The 22762-nt window shown below is 38.2% G+C and overlaps 1 protein-coding gene across 1 annotated transcript; it reads left to right on the plus strand.

Moving 5' to 3' along the window:
- The first annotated feature begins 1936 nt into the window (after nucleotides 1–1936).
- Nucleotides 1937–22446, plus strand: LOC104106349 (uncharacterized). The gene is made up of 24 exons (XM_070181772.1): nucleotides 1937–2248; nucleotides 3694–3818; nucleotides 5118–5202; nucleotides 5929–5982; nucleotides 7799–7890; nucleotides 7982–8085; nucleotides 8994–9069; nucleotides 9871–10327; nucleotides 11171–11509; nucleotides 11609–11812; nucleotides 11914–12012; nucleotides 12094–12163; nucleotides 18422–18549; nucleotides 18652–18940; nucleotides 19023–19243; nucleotides 19327–19451; nucleotides 20111–20228; nucleotides 20345–20400; nucleotides 20499–20589; nucleotides 20662–20857; nucleotides 20974–21045; nucleotides 21118–21215; nucleotides 21306–21368; nucleotides 21920–22446. The coding sequence occupies exons 1-24, from the start codon at nucleotides 2189–2191 to the stop codon at nucleotides 22031–22033; spliced, it is 3336 nt and encodes a 1111-aa protein (XP_070037873.1). The 5' UTR covers nucleotides 1937–2188; the 3' UTR covers nucleotides 22034–22446.
- Nucleotides 22447–22762: the final 316 nt, after the last annotated feature.

Consider the following 22762-nt stretch of genomic DNA (forward strand, 5'->3'; position numbering starts at 1 on the left):
GCACTCGAGGGAAAAGGTTTTTGCACGAATTTTTTCGAATCCAACCCTTTTATCATTGGTGGAACTCCCGGGATCTGATCGACCCTAGAGTTATAAGTTTATACTTTTTTATCGTTGGCTTCGACTCACTTTGTGAGTTTCTCGAGCAATTTAGCAATTTCGGGAGTAGTCCCCGATTCTTGCTCATTTGACTTCACTATGGCTGGCTCCGTTCTGCGGGTAATTTCTCGAGATGGATTGGGCTCCGGCCTGCTTTGTAGCTGGGTTTGGCTCTGCAACTGAGCTATTGTTGCATGTTGGGCTTGCAACATTTTGAAAATCACACGTAAGCTAACACCATTTTCCTCAACGTTATGGGTATCTCGAGCCGCATACCGAGTGCCACCATAGATGCTATTCTCGGGTTCAGCATGTAGGTTCGCCTCAATGGCTATATGCGAATTGATGTCTATTGGCACTCCGATTCGAGCTCCAATGGCGTTTACAAGTGGTCTTTCAATACCGGGTGTCAAGTTGTTGTTTTCGTCTTGAAGACCGGCCCCGTTGTCGATTGGTGAAGCCATTTGAGTGATGGTTAGTCGTAGCTAATCCGAAATTCAAGATATTTTTGGAAACAAGCGCAAAACACAAATGGCGTATTTTTTCGGATTCGTATCAAATAACCACTATTATCCTTAGCCCCATGGTAGGCGCTAAACTGTTTACCCGGAAAACGGATAGAGTTAAATTTATACATAATTCTAAGGATATGTGATAAAGCTCAATACAAATCGTAAGGATAAAGGGGAATATCAAATATGGACTACAAAGAATATAAAATAAACAAAGTTGTAAAGAAGATGATTTTTAGGACTAAACAAGATAGATCAGTGTTTTTAGGCTTAAAATAGTAACTCTTGAATATAAGAGGATATGGTGCTTGAATTACAATGTGAGCTCTATCCCAAAAAACTCTCCTCGTTCCAGAAATGACAAAACCCCTCTTTATAGTAGAGGGACCTTACTTTAAATATAATTAAAAAATACTCAATGGGAGATCCATGATAAATCAGATTTTTCACAATTCCTGCCAAGATTCCCTCGTCTAGTGGGATTGCAACAGCTTATGTCTGTGAGTCCGATTTGACTCGGGCTTTTGATCTCGGCTTGAGCCCGATTCTAACTCGAGCTCTCGATCTTTGGCTTAAGCTCGATTCTGACTCGGACCCTTGAATTGATTCGGGGTCAATGTTGGTTGGTCTCCGGCTCATAAGCTTGATAGCTTTACTGTGCATCATAGTTCGATTTGGATTCGAGCTCAATAACAATATCGAACTCGACATTGATCGGTCTCTCGGGTTCGAGGCTTGTTTGCTTCATCTTCGGAAACCATCTCGAAATCTCACTTCGATCGACTATCATTCGAACTCGAGCAGACGTGCGAAGTCCGAAATCTATTTCGACCGTATACACAAACTTCTAACTCAAGAATATAACCAATTATTTTAGCTACTTGATTTTCCAAATTCCTTTGTAGTGGTGTACTTAACATTGCTTACGGCATATAATGGTAAGAGTAAGTAATAATCAAAAATTCAAAAGGCTAAAAATTAACCATAGTTATTTAATAAGATCTAATTGAGCAGTAGGAAAGAATGCTGCAAGATGAATAGGAGTAAGAAAGTATGTTGCAAGATGAATAGGAGTAAGAAAGTATGCTGCAAGATTGAAGTCAATTTGTAGCACTTTCACTTTCGTTTATTCCAAAAGAATAATATAGTTTTATATTTAGATATAATTAATTTTAAATTAAAAGCTTAAAAATAATTATTTTTCCTTAAATATAATGCCAGTCAAATCATTATCATATAGGACGTAAGAAGTAGATAATATTCCTTTTTCTAAAAAAATTTAACAACAAATCTTACCAAATAAAATTTAGCTTCTAAAGTGGTTGGAATTGATTTTGAGTTTCTCTTGAACAGCCTATTTTTGGTTGTAAATATGCAGCAAAGATATATTCAGTCCAACCCTTTTATTTTAGCGTACAATTCGAGAAATGCATAAATTTTAAATTTAAATTAATACATCAATCAGCATATAGCTCCCAAAGCATTTTTTTTAATCCATTTCAGCCAAATAAATGCCGGACGCCTAAGCCAATTCAAAATTCGAAACCGATCCAAAAATCTTCACTTCTCATTTCGCCATGTTCGCGAAGAAGCTTTTCCAGAAAGCCACACAATATCATCATAATCAACATCAACAGGTAATTTTTTTTTTGTCTTTAAGTGTTCTTCAGTTGACTTTGTCTACTTTGTGATTCTCTAGAAATGATTTGACGTTGTAATTAGTGATAGTGATGTTCATTTAGCAGTAATCATGATGTTGGAATTTTTGATGCGAGATTGAAGCACTTCGTTGTAACTGAGCTGCGAAATTGCAATTATTTGATTGATCGAAGCTGATCATAGTGAAATATAAGTGGATAAAAATCTTTGCTCGAGTTTTATATCGGAAATTGAAACAACTCCTTTTGTTTTCCATTCTGTTTGCTAAATGCGGTAGATTTTTTTATAACTGAGCTGCGAAATTGCCAGTATTTTGATCGATCAAAGCTGGATTATAGTGAAATAAGTCGACAAGAAGGCTTTTGATACTCTTCTCATCTGCCTAATCCTTGGTGGACAGAGTTTCTTGATACTTGTGCAGATGGGAGGTAGCAATGTTGGAATAGTCGAGTTGCACCTCAAGTTGGCCTAGACACCACCATAGTTAAAAAAAAAAAAACAAGTTTTATATCGGGAAAATATGTGGAGCTGTTACTTATGAACTCTGCCTATTTGAGCTTTGCAAGATATTGCTGGTCTCAAGCCTGGATAAAAGAGTATGGTAGCAGTAGGTTGATAGTCAACGTAAAGATAGTGAATTGATATAGATGATTTATATAGCCAGGCCAATTAGTTTGGGACTGACGCTAAGTTGATTGTTATGTATGATTTTGAATCTCATTCCCCGTGGTGGAGGCAGGAATTCTAACAAGGGAACTAAAAAAATGTAAACTTGCACAACGAGCGAATGACTTAACTATCAAGGGGATTTGAATCCTGCTGCAAACAGTGAGTGAATGACTTAAATACATGGAACTCGAATCTTGCCCCTAGGGCTTTGGTCTAGTGGTAAGAGCATAACTTGTGATGTGTGAGTTAGGCACATGTCACGGGTTTGAATCTTGCCGCAGACAAAAGCCTGGTATTTAAGTGGAGAAGGGTAGTGGGGCGGACCCATTATCCACCAGTTTCAAACGATGCATCACTGGCCCTCAGGGATGTCTTAGTTATCAAAAAAAGAAAAAAAAACTATCTACGGGATTCAACAATTTATATACTATATAATAATTCCGTGTACCCTATTTGTACAGTGTAATTTTTTGATGTAGGGGATCCCATTGAACCCTCCTTCAACACACTTAGTTCTGCCACTGCTCATTACAATCTCCAAGAAATATGGAAAAAATGTGGAGCAACATATAGTGCATTACTAACTGAAGAGCAATATATAGGGCATTGTTTTTAGAAAATGCGATGCTAATTTATTTGGTCGTTGTTACTCTATTGGTGCTTAATTGGCTATGGTATTCATTCCATTTGACTTTTTAAGACTTGAATGTAGCTGGTGGAGTAATTCTTTTATTTCAACTTTTCTTGTGTTCAGCGAAATGGCAGTGGTTTGACAGCAATTGACCTGAATGTTCGTGCTACTGTACATTATGGTATCCCGTCAACAGCATCAATTCTTGCAGTAGATCCCATCCAGCGCCTATTGGCCATTGGAACGTTGTGAGTCAGTTTTGATTTTTATGCACTTAATATGGACAGAAGCCTGTTAGGTCAGCTGTTAAGTAAAGCGCTAACTCTGTTTTGGCTGATAAGACACTTCCTTGTGCACAAACATAACAAGATTCTTACTCCTGATATGCTTCTTTGGAAGCAGTGAGTCATTGAATCCTGATCATTTCAGTTTCTAGAGTTCAGTTCTGCATTGAACTTCCCCCATTATACTCCAGTGAAGGTTGAAGAGGCTAGAGAAAAGGTTAAGGCTTGTCAAAATCATATTTTCACCAAGAGATAACTGGTGGATGCAATAGGCGTATAGCCACTATTGTTTGGCTGCAGGCCAGTTATGGTCATGTGGCACCCCCGCTCCCTTGTTTAGTAAATGATACGTTTACCAGTACCCTGTAGTGTTGCTTGACCTTTCAGCCCCTGAGATCCCTGTGTATGGTTTTTTAGGCTGTTTAGCTTTGTACAAACTTCCCTCTGTGGGCCTCCACTGTTAATTTTAAATAATACACCCTCTGCCCAATTTTTTAGTCCATTTGCCTTTTAAGGGCCCATTCGACCGATTCTGGACATAGATTAATTCACTTAATCATTAAAAGTTTTGGCACTTAAAGCTACATGAAAGTACTATAAATTGCGATATTTCTACTTTCAAAGATGACATAATACATCTCAAAATTTAAATTTACATGAAAAATACTACAATATTAAATTACGATATTTTTAATTTCAAGATTATGACATAGTACATCTGAAAATCTTAACCAAAGGTTTATGTCTTTATTCTTGGGAAGCTAAACTGGACTAAAATTTTGGGATGGGAGAAGTAAAGGTCTGATTGATTCTTGAAGCAATAGTTCTGAATAAGAGGGTGGATCGTGCCCCATTATATTAGGCTGATTAAGAAGGGGGTTCCTCACCACATTATTCCGGAACATAAAGAAGAAATGGAAACTCTGTTTAGTTATACAAATCAGTCAGGTACTGGTTGGTGGGGGGTGGGGGAAGGAGTCTATTCTGATAGCATATTAAGCTCAAGAGAGAAGTTGAGTCTTAATTAAATGAATACAGAAGTAGCAACGCATTTTCATTTTTCTTTTCTCTTGCGCTTTCTTATTTTGTGATCGAAAAGGACTTCCGTTTTGAGGTAGCGACAATCTATTTCAGATGGATTAAAGTTAGGTGAAGGCTCAATGTATATTATAATCTGTCCATACTATCTTGCAATTAGAAACTATTTACATAGATGGCTTGATGGCTGTATCTTTTTAATGTAGTATCCAAATTTTTTTGCAGGGATGGTAGGGTAAAAGTGATTGGTGGGGACAATATTGAAGGTCTCTTGATTTCTCCAAAGCAGTTGCCCTATAAATATTTAGAGGTTTGGTTTTTGCACATGAAGTCATTCATAGAGATTCTTAGCTCAGTTCTAAAGGTTCCAAGTCTATATTATTCGATATTATTCGTGAGCATTTTGTAACACCTTTGGAGCCTGGTTTCCTTATCAACATATTTAAGAGTCTCTGAGAGATAATGGTCTTTAGAATTGATAATGTTAGGTGTATGAGCTAAGTCAATAAAGAGCTGGGGTTTTAATCAAAATGTCACTCCAATACTTTTGGATGACAAAGTCCAATGATGACCATTTTCGTTTTTAGTGTTGCATTCCATGGGTTTACCTAGAATAAGAGGACAATTAACTGAAAAGGGCCTACATTAATGGTATATGATACAAGGTAGGAAAGGGTATTCACTTTTTTCTTTTCTCTTTTCCTTTTGAAAAGGAAGTTCCATCCCACTGGGGCCTTTTTCATCCTTGAGGCTAGGTGTTTGCTTGTTTGTCAAAGCTAACATCCAGCTTTTCTCTTTTCCTATTTTGGGTAGTATTGGTCAGACATAGAAAAGGTTCTTTGCTGAATAATACGAAAGTTTGCTATTATTTTTTAAAATAATCTGGCTCACTATTTTCCTGTAGCGCCAATAAACTGATGGTGTCTTCATATCTTGCCCTTGTATCATATTCATGATTTCTTTAATCCTTCTCTTTTACAATCTCAAGGTATATGTTTAATCTGTTCTCTTTTATTTCTTTTTTTGTCTGTGGCAGTTCCTTCAAAACCAGGGTTTTCTTGTCAGCATCACAAATGAAAATGATATCCAGGTATTATTATTTTTTCCAATAAGTTGGTTTTTAATGCCCTTCTCAGTGCAGCATTCTCAAATGTTAATCAAAGTTGGGAAACTTAAGACCATTTATGCTCCGTAGCTTGTATTTTATTTCTTGTTGGGTTTTAATGCCCTTCTTGGTGCGGCATTCTCAAATGCCAATCAAAGAAGGGAAACTGAACATAATTTGACGCCTTAGCTTGTATTGTATTTCTTGTCTGTTCCTCGGTTTCTTTTCTTTTTTTTTTTTACATAAAGAAGGTTGCTTCACTGAAAGGCATCAAACAGATGCAGTGATTACAAAAATAGAGATTCTAGCTCCTTTACAAGATGTTATGATAGGGTCTGGAGCTAGCCAATAACCAAAAGACATATCTCAAAGAGGCTAGTCTAGAGTGAGGGAGCTCACAAAATCTAAAAAGACAGTAGAATTAATTACATAGGACTGTTTGGCCCAACATAAAAGACTAAGCAAACAACTGGCCTTTAGCAAGTGTATTGGAGTTGAGACTCCATCGAAACATCTGAGGTTTCTTTCAGTCCTAGTCACCAAATAATACAAGCTGGTATCATCCTCCAGGTGTCCCTGATGGCCCTATCAACTCTGCTTTCTCTGCTGAGATATGTTAATTTTGGCATTTGTAATCAAGGAATTCCTGCATGAGCTTGGCCGCGCCATGACCTTGCCTAAGCAAGTGAATGATATAAGTCTTGCTTTAGGTTTGTGGATCTAGCTCTACCATATATATTATAATATCTTGGTTAAGTGTTACTAGGGTTGCGCAGGAAAATGTGAAAAAGCGTATAATGTACATAAAGAATTAAGGTCTCACTGGAACTTGTTGGTATCCTTAGTGATAGTAAACAAGAAATAGCATCTACAAATTAATGAGAGATCATTACTTCTAGTTATACCGTAAAGAGAAATTGCTAGGAGGTATAGCAACTGTAGTTTCTTGAAATAACATTTTGGTGTAATGTGAAAAATGTATATAACATAGGTTCTATATTGGATTTCATACGCTCTTCTATACTAAAAGATTCTAAATCCACCGTTTTACTGTATTTGAGAACACACTTGGGTGCTATAATTAATGAAATTGTACCTAACATATCCCCCAGAAAATAAAAAACAAAGAAGCAACTGATGGATCTTGCAATTACCCAGGGCAGAATCTCTACAATTGTGTGGTGAATTGACTCGTTTTTCATTTGAACCTGCTATATTGTACCTTGGACATTGTTCTTTCAGCTGCAATGGTAAAACACAATGATGCAAGAGGTTTGAAGAAACTCATGTTTCTTGTTGTGTTTAATTACTATGACTCAATTTGCTTAATCTCAAAACCTGCTCCATTTATTTCCTTGAACGTGTTTCTCAGAGACACTTATACATTTATGTTGAACGTGAAATATTGCCCGGCAGTTTAATGAAGTTTTGTTGTATAATGTCAAATGTCTAGTAATCACCAATTAAATTACGTCACTACCTAAAATTATAAGAAGACCATTTCCATGATTTTCTGCTTTTTTATGTTTTGCCTGAAAGCAAGTACACTTTGACTGGTGAATGGTTTCCTTTCAAGGGTGCATTCCTCTTGAAAGCAAGAACAGTTTGAATGGCCAATGAAGACCTCTTTGCAAACCCCGCCCCTAAAGATAGAAGAAGCCCAGAAGAAAAGTCAAAAGAAAAATCTTTCATTAAAGGTTGCACTGACATTGGTGCTCAGAGGGCCCCTGTAAAACATGGGTTAGGAACTGTTTGTGGTTAGTAGGTCTGTAAGATTTCTCTTTCTCTTGATTTTCTGCAGGTTTGGAATCTCAAAAGCAGATCTGTAGCTTGTGATTTGCAGTGGAAATCAAATATAACTGCTTTCTCAGTTATCAATGGCTCTTCCTTCTTGTACGAATTCGATGTGCATACAAGAAAGTTTTTACAGTGCAAAAAGTTGAGAGTATTTTACGCTTATAATAAAGTTCTCCTGTCATTCCAGGTATGTTGGAGATGAATATGGAACAATCTCAGTTTTGAAGTTCTGTGTTGAGAACAGAGAGCTTCTGCAACTGCCATATCAGATCTTGTGGAGTTCTCTTTCTGGTGCTTACTGCATGATCTTAGTGAAAAATCTTTTATCTGATCTATTATTTTATATGATTATGTCTGTTTCTTATTCTTGTAAAGTGACTCTTGTTTAGTTGAGATAATTTTTAATTTTAGAGTATTTTGAACTTTGAGCTATTTTTGGTGGATGTTAAAACTTTGGATTTACAAGCACAAATAGCTCATTCATGTTTAAGGCAGGAATCAGGATATCTACTTAAAAAACCTGTAGGTTGGCTGTACCAAGATATGCATTTCCGTATTCCAAAGTCTAGGGATGCAAATTGCAGATAATTAGGCCTAGTTCGTGCAATTCCAATACATGGGCATGTCTCTTGATTCAGAAGAGATTCACGTTCATTATACAATGGTTGAACCATTTTGTAGCCAGCTGCCAAGAAACACAATCCTTACGTTTAATATAATTTGTTCTAGTAATAGAGGCTATTCAATGAGCTTTTTGCTGGTACCATATGCACCTGTAATTAACACAACTATATCTTCTCCTTTATAGGGTTTTCGCCTCCTCTACCTTATTCTGGCATAACTTTATTTCAAGTCCATTAGTTCTGGATCTAATTTCTTCTAATACAATCAACCTCGAGTAGCTTTGGTTTCAGATCCTACATTATTTAATATATGTGGGATGTATGTGATTGAACTAGCTTCTCTAGAAAATTATGGCCACATGAAGACAGTTGGCTCTATTTTGGGATTTCAGATCTTTTCTATCAGACTAAGCATCTCCACCAAGCATATTTCATTTGTTCAGAGAATACCGACTGGCTTGATTTAACCTCATGAGTACCTAACAACACGTTTGTTCTTTTGTCTTAAAGAATCTTATTATCAAATTCTCGTGTGCTTTTATAATTCAACAAACCTCTTTTTGAATTATTTTGCAGAAGCAGCTGGTTTTGCGAATGCAGATCATCAACCAGTTGTTGGAATTCTCCCCCAACCTTTTACGTCAGGAAATAGGCAAGTCACAATTATTGTGTATAGTTTCTTCCTCACTCCTCACTAACCTCATGTTAACCAAACTAAGCCCTACCCTTTTGCATTTGTTTATTTTTTTCCTTATTAATTGTCTTGCAAGGTATATGTTATGTTAATCGTTGCTGGTTTTTGACATACAAGTTGGAGAATCTTAAATGTGAATGAAGCAAGAAAACCGGAGAAAGATCTATCCTTGCTTACAGATTTTTTTTCCAAGATACATGACCCAGTTATGAGGTGGCATTCAGTGCTTCTTTGGGATAAAATAAGTGGTTCTCGTGGGATAAAAAAGAATTGTTGTTGAGCAATTTCTAAAAGTGATTACCGAATGCCAATATATTTTGGTCATAAGAAGCTTGTCAATGTAGTAAAAGCTATAGAAGTATAGATGAAGTGATGTCTCCACTCATATACCATTTGGTCTTATTGTAGATGTCTTCTCTGGCCAAAATTCCTTTGTTGCGGTCTTCTGAGTAAGAACCAAAAACCAAGAAAGTAGTATATTTCTATTAATCGATAGGAAGTGCCTGGGTAAGTACTAGGCAAAATTGCATGGTGGAGGAGGTATAATTTACTGGCAAGAAACTATTATTCCTCTTTATTGGTCAACTAAATCTGTCAGTTGCTGTACGGCAGTCAGTTGTATCAAATGAAGCATGAGTGATGTATCCTTCTCTACGTAGTGTGGCTTTGTCTTTATGACTTAGTAACTGTAATGGGTTCTGTTAGAATCTTGATTATGTTTTTTCTTATAAGTTCCTGAACTGATGACATTTATTGCAGATTATTGATTGCATATGAGAGTGGTTTAATTATACTATGGGACGTCGTTGAAGCCCATGTTATCATTGTTAAAGGTGATAAAGATCTCCATTTGAAGGATGGTGCTGTAAACTTTAAAAAGAACGCAGATTCCAGCTCTCCTGATGATTTATTGCAGCATGAATTTGAGGAGAAAGAGATAACCACACTTTGCTGGGCATCCACTGATGGATCCATTCTTGCTGTTGGGTACATAGATGGAGATATTCTGTTTTGGAAAACATCAAAATCAACCTTAAGCAAAGGTCAAGAAGCCGGACCATTTGATAATGTTGTTAAGCTACAGTTGTCTTCTGCTGAAAAAAGGCTTCCTGTCATTGTCTTAAACTGGTGGGCGAACAGTAAATCCCGGAATAGCAGCGATGGCCATCTCCTCATTTATGGCGGTGATGAAATAGGATCCGATGAAGTCATTACAGTAAGTTTTACATTTCATCACTGAAATATTCTCATTATTGTTTTATCGTTATGCTATACGTAAGCTCGCTAGCCATGCAGACTTAATTATTTCAATATTCTCTGTACCTCAAGATTATAAAATGTTGCGTTTCTGGGTCAAATTGAACTGCACTTTGGGACAAATAAAAGTCAAGCTATATCTTAGTGTGTGTATTTCCAAATTGTAATATATATTGGCTTTTGAAGTATGAAATGATCCTGATTGAATAACTATATTTGATATCTAATGGAATCTACCATTTTAGAGTTTTAGTAGATACCTCAAGTTGTTCTTGTTGTAACATTTTCAATGAGTCAAAACAGATTATGATTTAAAATCTATATAACATTTAAACTGGTGCTTGACGTGTAGAGAACTTTTAATTTGACATTTCTAACCCATCCATCGATAAATTCCAATCAATTTTAAATGCTAAATTGGGTTATCAGAAAACTGCCTTAGGTGAGTCAGAATAATGAATAATCTATGGTAGTAGAAGTGCACACATGTACATAAGGTTGCTTTGAAAAGTATCATTTCCCTACAATCTTCATTATATTCTAGTTCGTTTATATTTTCTGACTGTTTGCAATTTAGGGGAGGATACATTTCTAAATTAGGAACTAGTGGTAAAAGTCCTCACAGATTCAGCTCTCGGTCTTCATCCCTAGAGAGGGGAAAGAATTTGAACAACAACTCTTAAACTTCTGTTGGGTGCCAATTGTGTTCTTGGGATATTACATACCATCATACTACCTACACTCTCAAACATAATCGTATGTAATGATAAAAACATTAATTTCTTCTGCTTTGCTGCTGCAGATTCTTACCCTTGATTGGTCATCTGGAATGGAGACTTTGAAATGTGTTGGTCGTGTTGACCTCACTTTTAGTGGCTCATTTGCCGATACGATCTTATTACCAACTACTGGGACAGCAGCAACTGATGAAAAAGCTGCTTTATTTGTGTTGATGAGTCCTGGACAACTAAAACTTTTGGATTGTTCAAGCTTGTCTGACTTGGTATCCAAAGAGTTGAAGAAAGTATCTCTATCAGCTGAGGATTTTCCTGTAGAATTACCGACAGTTGATCCTTCCATGACTGTGACAAAGCTTACCCAGTTGCATTCAGATGGAAACTTACCCGAGCTTCTTCAAGAGGTGCTGCTTCCCCGTATCATTGTCTCCCCCCTTCTCATTTTTCTAAAAATCCAGACTTATTTCTAATTTAGTTTTTTATGGGATTTGTATCTTAACCAGACACCTTTATTCAAGAAGTTCTGCACAGCAACATCATCTGGGGCTAACGGATGGCCCTTAACTGGAGGGGTGTATAATCATATTTCTCAAGCTGAGACTAACAGGATTCAAAGAGTTTATATAGCAGGTTACCAGGATGGATCTGTAAGGATGTGGGATGCCACTCATCCGGTCTTCTTTCTCCTTTGTGTCTTGGATAATGAGGTTGAAACAACAGTTACAAGTTCCAAGTTACTTCTAATGAGCAGTTTTTTCATTATGTCATTTGAATACGGAACTCTAAATTTTACTCTGGTGATTTTCAGGTTAAAGGTGTAAATACAGTTATATCAACCGCTTCAGTTTCAAAAATAGATTTCTGCTTCCAGACATTAAGATTGGCAGTTGGGGATGAGTGTGGTCTGGTGGGAAACACCTTATTCTATTTCTAATTTGGTGTTGGTGTATATCCGTGCTATATTAATCCAAACTAACATGAAATGCAGGTACGCCTTTATGATTTCAAACATAGCGATATGGAGAACTTCCATTTTATTACTGATGCTAAAAGTGAAGGTAATGTAACTATTATTCCAGTATACAATGACCTTCTTGTCATAGACTAATGGCCCGCCTTAAGAGTAGAATATGCTTGACATTGGGTTACAAAATTCCTTATCCGGACAACTGAATTTCAACAAGATCTCATGGCTTATATCTACAGCAATATTTGGAGGTTTTCTGTGAAATGGATGGAAAAAGTTTTACCTCTGTCAGAAATAGACAATGTTATAAGATCGAACAGTTGAATTCTTTAATATCAGGTAGTTGCATTCAACTTTTGGGGTGGAATTTTGAACTTAATCTTAATTTCCTAACTGAAACTTATAGACTTTTGGCTGAACTTGGGATTGGAACTTTGGCCAAATATTTAAGTCTAGCATTTGATTAACAGCTTAGCTTTGAAATTGGTCCTCCAAATGCAGCTGGATGAGATAGTGAAGATTACATAAGAACTTTTATCAAAAGATCTCTTGTTGAATAGCTGCTGCAAGATTCATGTCCGATTCCATTGAAGTAATTTTTTCCTGGATGAATGTTTTCGGCCTCGTCTTGTATATTTGTACCAGCCTTAGTGAATACATATTTGTATAATTGTAGCACAGGTTTCATTATTTGTTAGTCAACAATGTTGATTCTACCGGGTCTTGTGGGGGTCTCGTCTTGTGGGGGTCTCGTGGACTTTCTCCCCTGTAAAACCAATGAAGCAAGTTGAGACAGCGCAACACATTCTTAAACAGCCACTGTTAATTTACAGCATGTATATAGTGTAGTATTGTCCCACATTGGTAGAGGAGTAGTATGTCCTTGTATAGTATAGCTATAAATAAGGACCTCTTGTGTAGTATTATTCATTCATTCAATATATCAATAACATATTTTCTCCCGTGCCTTCTCACATGGTATCAGAGCAATTGTGAGAGACTTATCGCTTTGCATAAATTCCAGCGATTCCGGGAAAGAGAAATCAGTATTTTTTAAGGTTGTTTTCTATCTGGTTCATTTCTGTCAGTGTTGTGCAAAATCCAACACTACCACAAGAGTCGTCACTGTCCGGCGACCAAACCCCAGTGAACAACTCCGGCAGAAGCAGCCTCACGCGCCACCAGAAGCTCACGCGCGTGAGCTCACGCGCCGGCGCGTACGACCACTTCCGGCCATTTTTTGAAAATCTTCCTTCAGAACAGTTGGGTCGCCTGGTAATTCTGATCCTACCCCTACTGTTTTCATTTCATTCCGACAACTTTGAGTTTTTTTCCGGTAGCTACAGTACTATTCCGACAGCTACAGTAGATTCCAGCAGCTACAGTAGATTCCGGCAGCTACAGTTTCAGTATTCTGTTTCTGTGTTTCCGTACACTGTTTCAGTGGATTACAGTTGATTCTTTCTCCTATTTGGTAATAATTTGCAACAATGTCTTTGGGATTTGATGCTTTTGGGTCTAGAAACATGAGTTCTGGAAACTCTAGTGCTATTATTACCTCGGAACCTTTAATGGGAGGTTCAAACTACTTAGCTTGGGCTTCATCTGTCGAGTTATGGTGTAGAGGTCAAGGTGTTCAAGATCATCTAATCAAACAGTCTAGCGATGGAGATGAAAAGGCAATAGCACTTTGGGCAAAAATCGATGCTCAGTTATGTAGCATCTTGTGGCGATCTATTGATTCCAAGTTGATGCCCTTGTTTCGTCCATTCCAGACATGTTATTTGGTTTGGGCAAAGGCACGCACCTTATACACTAATGACATATCTCGCTTCTATGATGTGATATCACGGATGACAAACTTAAAGAAGCAGGAATTGGATATGTCTACTTACTTGGGTCAAGTACAGGCAGTCATGGAGGAATTTGAGAAGTTGATGCCAGTTTCGGCTAGTGTGGAAAAACAACAAGAGCAGCGACAGAAGATGTTTCTCGTTCTTACCCTCGCTGGACTTTCCTAATGATCTTGATTCAGTACGCGACCAGATTTTGGCTAGTCCGTCTGTCCCGACAGTTGATGAATTATTCTCTCGATTACTCCGCCTTGCTGCAGCACCAAGTCCACCAGTGATCTCATCACAGATACTTGATTCCTCTGTTCTTGCATCCCAGACAATGGATATTCGGGCATCTCAAACTATGGAGCATAGACGAGGAGGAGGTCGTTTTGGAAGATCTAGACCCAAGTGTTCTTATTGTCACAAACTTGGACACACTCGTGAAATGTGTTATTCCTTACATGGTCGTCCACCCAAAAATGCTTACATTGCTCAGACCGAGACTCCAGGTAACCAAGGATTTTCTTTATCTAAAGAAGAATATAATGAGCTCCTTCAGTATCGAGCAAGTAAGCAGACATCTCCACAAGTAGCCTCGGTTGCTCAGACTGATACTTCTGTTTCTGGTAATTCTTTTGCTTGTGTTTCCCAGTCTAGCACTCTTGGCCCATGGGTCATGGACTCCGGCGCTTCTGATCACATCTCTGGTAATATATCACTTTTGTCAAATATTGTATATTTACAGTCTCTTCCCACTGTTACTTTAGCCAATGGATGTCAAACTAAGGCAAAATGAGTTGGACAAGCTAATCCCTTGTCTTCTATCACCCTAGATTCCGTTCTTTATGTCCCTGGCTGTCCTTTTAGTCTTGCATCTGTTAGTCGTTTGACTCGTGCCCTCCATTGTGGTATATACTTTATTGACGATTCTTTTATTATGCAGGACCGCAGTACGGGACAGACAATTGGTACAGGACGTGAATCAGAAGGCCTTTACTACCTTAACTCACTCAGTCCTTCCACAACATGTCTAGTTACAGATCCTCCAGATCTAATCCACAGACGTTTAGGACATCCGAGTTTATCCAAACTTCAGAAGATGGTGCCTAGTTTATCTAGTTTGTCTACATTAGATTGTGAGTCGTGTCAACTTGGGAAACATACCCGAGCCTCCTTTTCGCGTAGTGTTGAGAGTCATGCAGAGTCTGTCTTCTCCTTAGTTCATTCTGATATATGGGGTCCTAGTAGAGTCAGTTCATCCTTGGGATTTCGTCACTTTGTCAGTTTCATTGATGATTATTCAAGATGTACTTGGTTTTTCTTAATGAAAGATCGTTCTGAGTTATTTTCTATATTCCAGAGTTTCTGTGCTGAAATCAAAAACCAATTTGATGTTTCTATTCACATTTTTCGCAGTGATAATGCCTTAGAATATTTATCTTCTCAATTTCAGCAATTTATGACTTTTCAGGGAATTATTCATCAGACATCTTGTCCTTATACCCCTCAGCAAAATGGGGTTGCTGAGAGAAAGAATAGGCACCTTATTGAGACTGCTCGCACACTTCTAATTGAATCTCGCGTTCCGTTGCGTTTTTGGGGTGATGCAGTTCTCACAGCTTGTTATTTGATTAATCGGATGCCTTCATCTCCCATCAAGAATCAGATTCTGCATTCAGTATTGTTTCCCCAGTCACCCTTATACTCTCTTCCACCTCATGTTTTTGGGAGCACGTGTTTTGTTCATAACTTAGCCCCTGGGAAAGATAAGTTAGCTCCCCGTGCTCTCAAGTGTGTCTTCCTTGGTTATTCTCGTGTTCAGAAGGGATATCGTTGTTATTCTCCAGATCTTCGTAGGTACCTTATGTCAGCTGACGTCACATTTTTTGAGTCTAAACCTTTCTTTACCTCTGCTGACCACCATGATATATCTGAGGTCTTACCTATACCGACCTTTGAGGAGTTTACTATAGCTCCTCCTCCACCTTCGACCACAGAGTTTTCATCCATACCAACCGTTGAGGAGTCTAGTGTTGTTCCCCCTAGTTCCCCGGCCACAGGAACACCACTCTTGACTTATCATCGTCGTTTGCGTCCTCCATCAGGCCCAACTGGTTCTCGTCCTGCACCTGACCCTGCTCCTGCTGCGGACCCTGCTCCTAGTACACCGATTGCACTTCGGAAAGGTATAAGGACCACACTTAACCCTAATCCTCATTATGTCGGTTTGAGCTATCATCGTCTGTCATCTCCCCATTATGCTTTTATATCTTCTTTGTCCTCGGTTTCCATCCCTAAGTCTACAGGTGAAGCGTTGTCTCATCCAGGATGGCGACAGGCTATGAGTGACGAAATGTCTGCTTTACATACAAGTGGTACTTGGGAGCTTGTTCCTCTTCCCTCAGGTAAATCTACTGTTGGTTGTCGTTGGGTTTATGCAGTCAAAGTTGGTCCCAATGGACAGATTGATCGACTTAAGGCCCGTCTTGTTGCCAAAGGATATACTCAGATATTTGGGCTCGATTACAGTGATACCTTCTCTCCCGTGGCTAAAGTGGCTTCAGTCCGCCTTTTTCTATCCATGGTTGCGGTTCGTCATTGGCCCCTCTATCAGCTGGACATTAAAAATGCCTTTCTTCACGGTGATCTTGAGGATGAGGTTTATATGGAGCAACCACCTGGTTTTGTTGCTCAGGGGGAGTCTCGTGGCCTTGTATGTCGCTTGCGTCGGTCACTTTATGGTCTAAAGCAGTCTCCTCGAGCCTGGTTTGGTAAGTTCAGCACGGTTATCCAGGAGTTTGGCATGATTCGTAGTGAAGCTGATCACTCTGTGTTTTATCGGCACTCTGCTTCAAGTCTCTGCATTTATCTGGTAGTCTATGTTGATGATATTGTTATTACTGGCAATGATCAGGATGGTATTACCAACCTGAAGCAGCATCTCTTCCAGCACTTCCAAACTAAGGATCTAGGCAGATTGAAGTACTTTCTGGGTATTGAAGTTGCCCAGTCTAGCTCAGGTATTGTTATTTCTCAAAGAAAATATGCTTTAGACATTCTTGAGGAGACGGGGATGATAGGTTGCAGACCTGTTGACACTCCGATGGATCCGAATTCTAAACTTATGCCAGGACAGGGGGAGCCGCTTAGCGATCCTGCAAGCTATAGGCGGCTGGTTGGAAAATTAAATTATCTCACAGTGACTAGACCCGACATTTCCTATCCTGTGAGTGTTGTAAGTCAGTTTATGAATTCTCCCTGTGATAGTCATTGGGATGCAGTTGTCCGCATTATTCGATATATAAAATCGGCTCCAGGCAAAGGGTTACTCTTTGAGGATCGAGGTCATGAGCAGATCATTGGATACTCAGATGCTGATTGGGCAGGATCACCTTCTGATAGACGTTCTACGTCTGGATATTGTGTTTTAGTAGGAGGAAATTTGGTGTCCTGGAAGAGCAAGAAACAGAATATAGTTGCTCGGTCTAGTGCAGAAGCAGAATATCGAGCAATGGCTATGATAACATGTGAGCTAGTCTGGACCAAACAATTGCTCAAGGAGTTGAAATTTGGTGAAATCAGTCGGATGGAACTTGTGTGCGATAATCAAGTTGCCCTTCATATTGCATCAAATCCGGTGTTCCATGAGAGAACTAAACACATTGAGATTGATTGTCACTTCATCAGAGAAAAGATACTTTCAGGAGAGATTGCTACAAAGTTTGTGAGGTCAAATGATCAACTTGCAGATATTTTCACCAAGTCTCTCACTGGTCCTCGTATTAGTTATATATGTAACAAGCTCGGTACATATGATTTGTATGCACCGGCTTGAGGGGGAGTGTTAATTTACAGCATGTATATAGTGTAGTATTGTCCCACATTGGTAGAGGAGTAGTATGTCCTTGTATAGTATAGCTATAAATAAGGACCTCTTGTGTAGTATTATTCATTCATTCAATATATCAATAACATATTTTCTCCCGTGCCTTCTCACAGCCACAACATGCGTAACACAAATGACAAATTTGATTGCCCCTGATTATGGTTTTTTTTCTTAGTTGAATTTGATTATGACAACACAAAACCTCTAACCACCTCTATGGCTCCAGGTACAGTCATCTAAAGCTACTTTGCGGCCAATTAATTGAATCTACTGCACAGCACGTTTTTTTACCAGTATCTTTTTCTCCCTAAAATGAGTGATGGGATGTCGAGTATGAGGATCAAACCCTTTAGTTTTCACATTGATTTCAGACATTTATTACATATTTACTCTGCACAAAAAGTACTATAGCCTAAAACTTAAAAAAATTGAAAGCGCTTAAAAATTATTTCAGAACATTACAGTCAAAAAGCTGTCTGACTCTTCAAATTGTAATATTGTTTGACAGAATTGGACAGAGAAAGTAATATGTCATTGGCATGTTGATATTTTCCAGATTTACTTTGCATAATTCTTTGAAAATCAACTATTATCTTTGAATTCACTGGTACATACCTTTTCATAGTTCATGAGTTGGCACAAGGTCAAGGACCTAGCTGCAGAGCTGTTATAAAGCTTCTCGATGTTCGCGTCCGAGCGATCGAATTTATAAATCATGGAGCCAAACTTGCAGTTGGATATGAAAATGTTAAGGTCAGAAACCCAACATCCTTCTCTTCAAGTTTTGTGATGATCTTATGATGTCACTCTTGTTGATTGATGTGGATACTTATTCACAAAGGCCTCCAATTTCAGGTTGCAGTGCTTGATATGACTTCATTATCAGTTTTGTTCTTGACAGATTCCGTATCTGTTGGTAGCTCTCCACTGGTCTCAGTGATTGCAAAGAGATTTATGCATAGTGATGGTCATAGCAAAAGCCCAAAACAATCAGAGCTTCCAGAAAATCATATGGAGGAACTCATGTTCGTTTTAACTGAGGATGCAAAGATCTATGTAATTGATGGTGGTAGTGGTAAAACGTCCAGTTTAGAGCCCCTGCATTTAAAGAAAGTGTCAACAGCAATTTCTATGTATGTCATAGGCAAGTACATATTTGTAGAGAAATTCAAATTGTTTTTACGTGTAAGTTGCACTCAGTTTTGTGTTGATTTATTGCATTTCAGAAAACAACACCCCATTTTCTGGTATAATAAGTAAGAAGCCACAGTCCAGCAAGGATGATGCAAATAGTAATGAGCCTTCACAGGACATGACCACTAGTGATCAATGTGATACGGCTCCCTTTCTACAAAATGACCCCTCCAGGAAACACTTTGAGGAGTCCTTTGTTCTACTTTGCTGTAAAGATGCAATACGCACTTATGCTACAAAATCTGTGGTTCATGTGAGTTTATTTTTTCATTGCTTCTGATTTCTTGTAGTTCTATGTCCTTGAATGTTCTATATAATTCCATTTGATATTACTAGGGGAACAATAAATCTGTGTGCAAAGTGAAGCTCGACAAACCTTGTTGCTGGACAACTACTTTTATGAAAGATGGGAAAGTTTGTGGGCTACTATTACTCTTTCAGAATGGAGATATCGAGATTAGGTAAGCTTTTTCTTTCGTAAATGTTCCAGCAAGTACCATTTCCCAACTTTAAGGATGTTAGTAAGGCATAATCAGATTGTTCTCCAGTATTTGGCTGCCTTAAATTGTTAAAAATGTTCTCTCCAAGAAAATAATCACATCAACCAATCAATCAACTACACCTCGTTCCTAAACTAGTTTTCTTCAAATGGAGAAAATTTACTCGTGATATTTATGGATGTTATTCATATTTTCTTTGAAAGTATCTTAATTCGTATAGTCATTTTCCTGTACAATTATCACGATTCATACCATATATCACTTCCTTCAATCAGCACATAAACATTGTTGTAAGCTCTTAGTACTGCTCCATTACCAAAATATTTTCTGATGCCCTATACCCCATCTTCTAGCATTAGAGGTGGAGACGAGAATTGCTTGAGACTTGTCACCTACCTTTATATTAACCAAATGTCGGAAAACGATCTAAGAAAAGTTTTTCAAGGTAAGATTTTCCCGTTTTACATCATACTAAATGCACCTTGAATATGCAAGTTTTATGTGCCTTGTACAATTCCTTATTGTCAATAATGAAAGATTGCTTCTTTGCTGCATGTCCTAGATAATATATTACAAAAGAACTGTGTGTTAGAACATTGCTAACATGTATATATCTCCAGATCTTTGCCTGATCTAGAGTTGGTGGAGCAGACCTCCTTAATGTCAGTTTTAAGGTGGAATTTCAAGCTAAATATGGACAGGGCGATGAGTTCCATGGAGAATGGCCATGTTACCTTGGTAAAAAAAGTTGCAGTGCATGCTATTATCCTATTGTTTAGCATTATTCCTTGCTTATTAAAATTTCATCCTATTCTTGCATGGCCTCTTAACATCTTTGTCATAACAAATATCAGGCAAATGGTTCTGAACTGGCTTTCGTGTCCCTATTAGCTAGTGAAAATGATTTCAGGTATATGATCAACCAGTGCTACTTTCCATCAAGTGAATAGCTTACTCATGAGCTGCATAGATTGTTCAAAATTACTGATTCAGCAATGTGTTTTCCAGAATTCCAGAATCTTTGCCGTTTCTTCATGATGAAGTGCTCGCAGCTGCAGCAGATGCTGCCATCAAATTCTCCACTCAGAAGAAGAAACAGGTCTGGTTGATGAAGATGTTTCCTTGTGGTCTATATTTTGCAGTGGCTGAATTCTTATCAATGTTGCTGCAGGGTAGTGGGCCAAACATTATTGGTACTCTCGTTAAAGGATTTAAAGTGGGAAAAACGAACCATAATATGGATCTCAGTGAGATGTCTAAGTCAAACTTTAGTCATCTGGAAGGTATCTTTATGAAGAACCCACTCAACCCAGAACCGTCCCCAATTATCACTAAGGAAGTTCAAGGAGCAGTGGAGCTCGATATAGGTTATCCCTACATACCTTGCTTCTTCAAGAGTGACACTTTTCTGTCCCTATATATTGGTCTATACAACATTTCTGTAGTTGAGGTGCCCCTAACTGAAGATTTACTTCTGACGCAGATGATATTGAAATTGATGACCCTGTCCCTGTGGCTCCTACTTCATCTCATAGCACACAAAATAGTAAAAGAGGTAACTTGCATCAAATCAGTCATCTGCAGTTTCAGAATTCATAATAACAAATATTTTCCTTGTACATTGCAGGAACTGAACGAGGGAAGTTGCTTGATTCTGAGGGTGACGATGTCAAGCCCAGACTTAGGACACGTGAAGAAATCATAGCAAAATATAGAAAAGCGGGGGTAATAATATTTGTCGGTGTTGGAACTTTTTCAGACCCCACTGTGTCTAATAAATGTTCTCATTGTTTATTCAATCATTATATCTTCCAGGATGCATCATCAGCGGCTGGAGAAGCTAGAAACAAGCTTCTAGAACGCCAAGAGAAACTTGAGGTATTTAAAATGGTGAAGATACACATATGTAACACAAAATATTGAGCATGATAATACCGGTGCACGAAGTATCCCACATTCATAGAGGGTCCGGAGAAGGGCCACACCCCAAGGGGTGTGATGTAGACAGGGTATCTACTCTGATGCAAGCATCAATGGTTGATTCCACGGCTCGAATCCGTGACATATAGGTCACACAGAGACAATTCTACCGTTGCTCCAAGGTTCCCCTTCTTTGAGCATGATAATACATGAAATAAATTCTTGCTTGTAACCAAAATTAGTTGTGAGAGTATATTAAGCTAAGACCACTCATGGTTTAAAGATTAAAGAAAGTGGGGGATAGAACCTCTAAGTTGCATATTTTCTGGAAGATAATATGCTCATTCTTGTGTTTGTGTTGCAACTTGGTCCCTGACCGTTGTCTGGTTCTGCACTGTGCTCCTCCTTGAAATTTGTTCAACTTCTCATTATACTGTATAAACAGTTTTCTTGTGCAAACCTTGCTTATTCTGGTTTATGATGACATATAACTTTATATGGTTTTGCAGAGAATTAGCCAAAGAACTGACGAACTACGCAGTGGGGCTGAAGACTTTGCATCATTGGCAAATGAGCTTGTCAAGGTAATGGAAAATCGCAATCGCAAATGGTGGCAAATATGAAGATAGGCCTTTTCCTTGCTATTAATCATCCTTCACTGGGCAACGGAAGATTCATCATTTTACACCTAAGAAAGTGTCAGTGTGGACATATAACCTGTATAGATCGGCCTGCCTTTGAGAACTTTGGGTTAAAGCAACTAAATGAGAGAGTAGCTTAGGTTATTTGTTATTCTTGACTGAATAACCTAGCATTTTTTCTTCATTTATAGTCTGTTTGTTTGCCTGCAAAGGAAAATTATGTATGTAACGGATGTCATTGATGTTGTTTGTGAAGTGTGTATACAGAAAATACAATGACGGCCAAGAATTATAATGTGCAACGTGTATTAGATCTTGGAGTTTCTGTGTAATCGGAAATCGATGAAACATGTTTTTCTTCCAACAATAAAAGCACGTATATGATTTACTATTTATATTGGATTGAAGCATCTTCAAAGCTCGTTTTATATGGGTCACTAATAGAACTGTTGGTTCTTTAGAATCTAACATCGAACCACCTCTGACGTTGCCCAGTCTAGTTTCAGATCAACAGTTACTATAACTGAGAGCAGATATTCATATATGGCCGAAGTGCTTTTTCAGTTTGTTATTTGGTTCTTACTCATGGGCTTAGTAGCAGACGGTTAAGGAAAAAAAGTTTATTCCTCCTGGCACAGGCACGTACAGATTTACCATTAACTAGCAATCTCACACTTGCAAAGATGAGATGAAAGGTTAAGTCTCTAATCC

The sequence above is a fragment of the Nicotiana tomentosiformis genome, chromosome 7, assembly GCF_000390325.3.
Source record: "Nicotiana tomentosiformis chromosome 7, ASM39032v3, whole genome shotgun sequence".
NCBI classification, from domain to species: domain Eukaryota; kingdom Viridiplantae; phylum Streptophyta; class Magnoliopsida; order Solanales; family Solanaceae; genus Nicotiana; species Nicotiana tomentosiformis.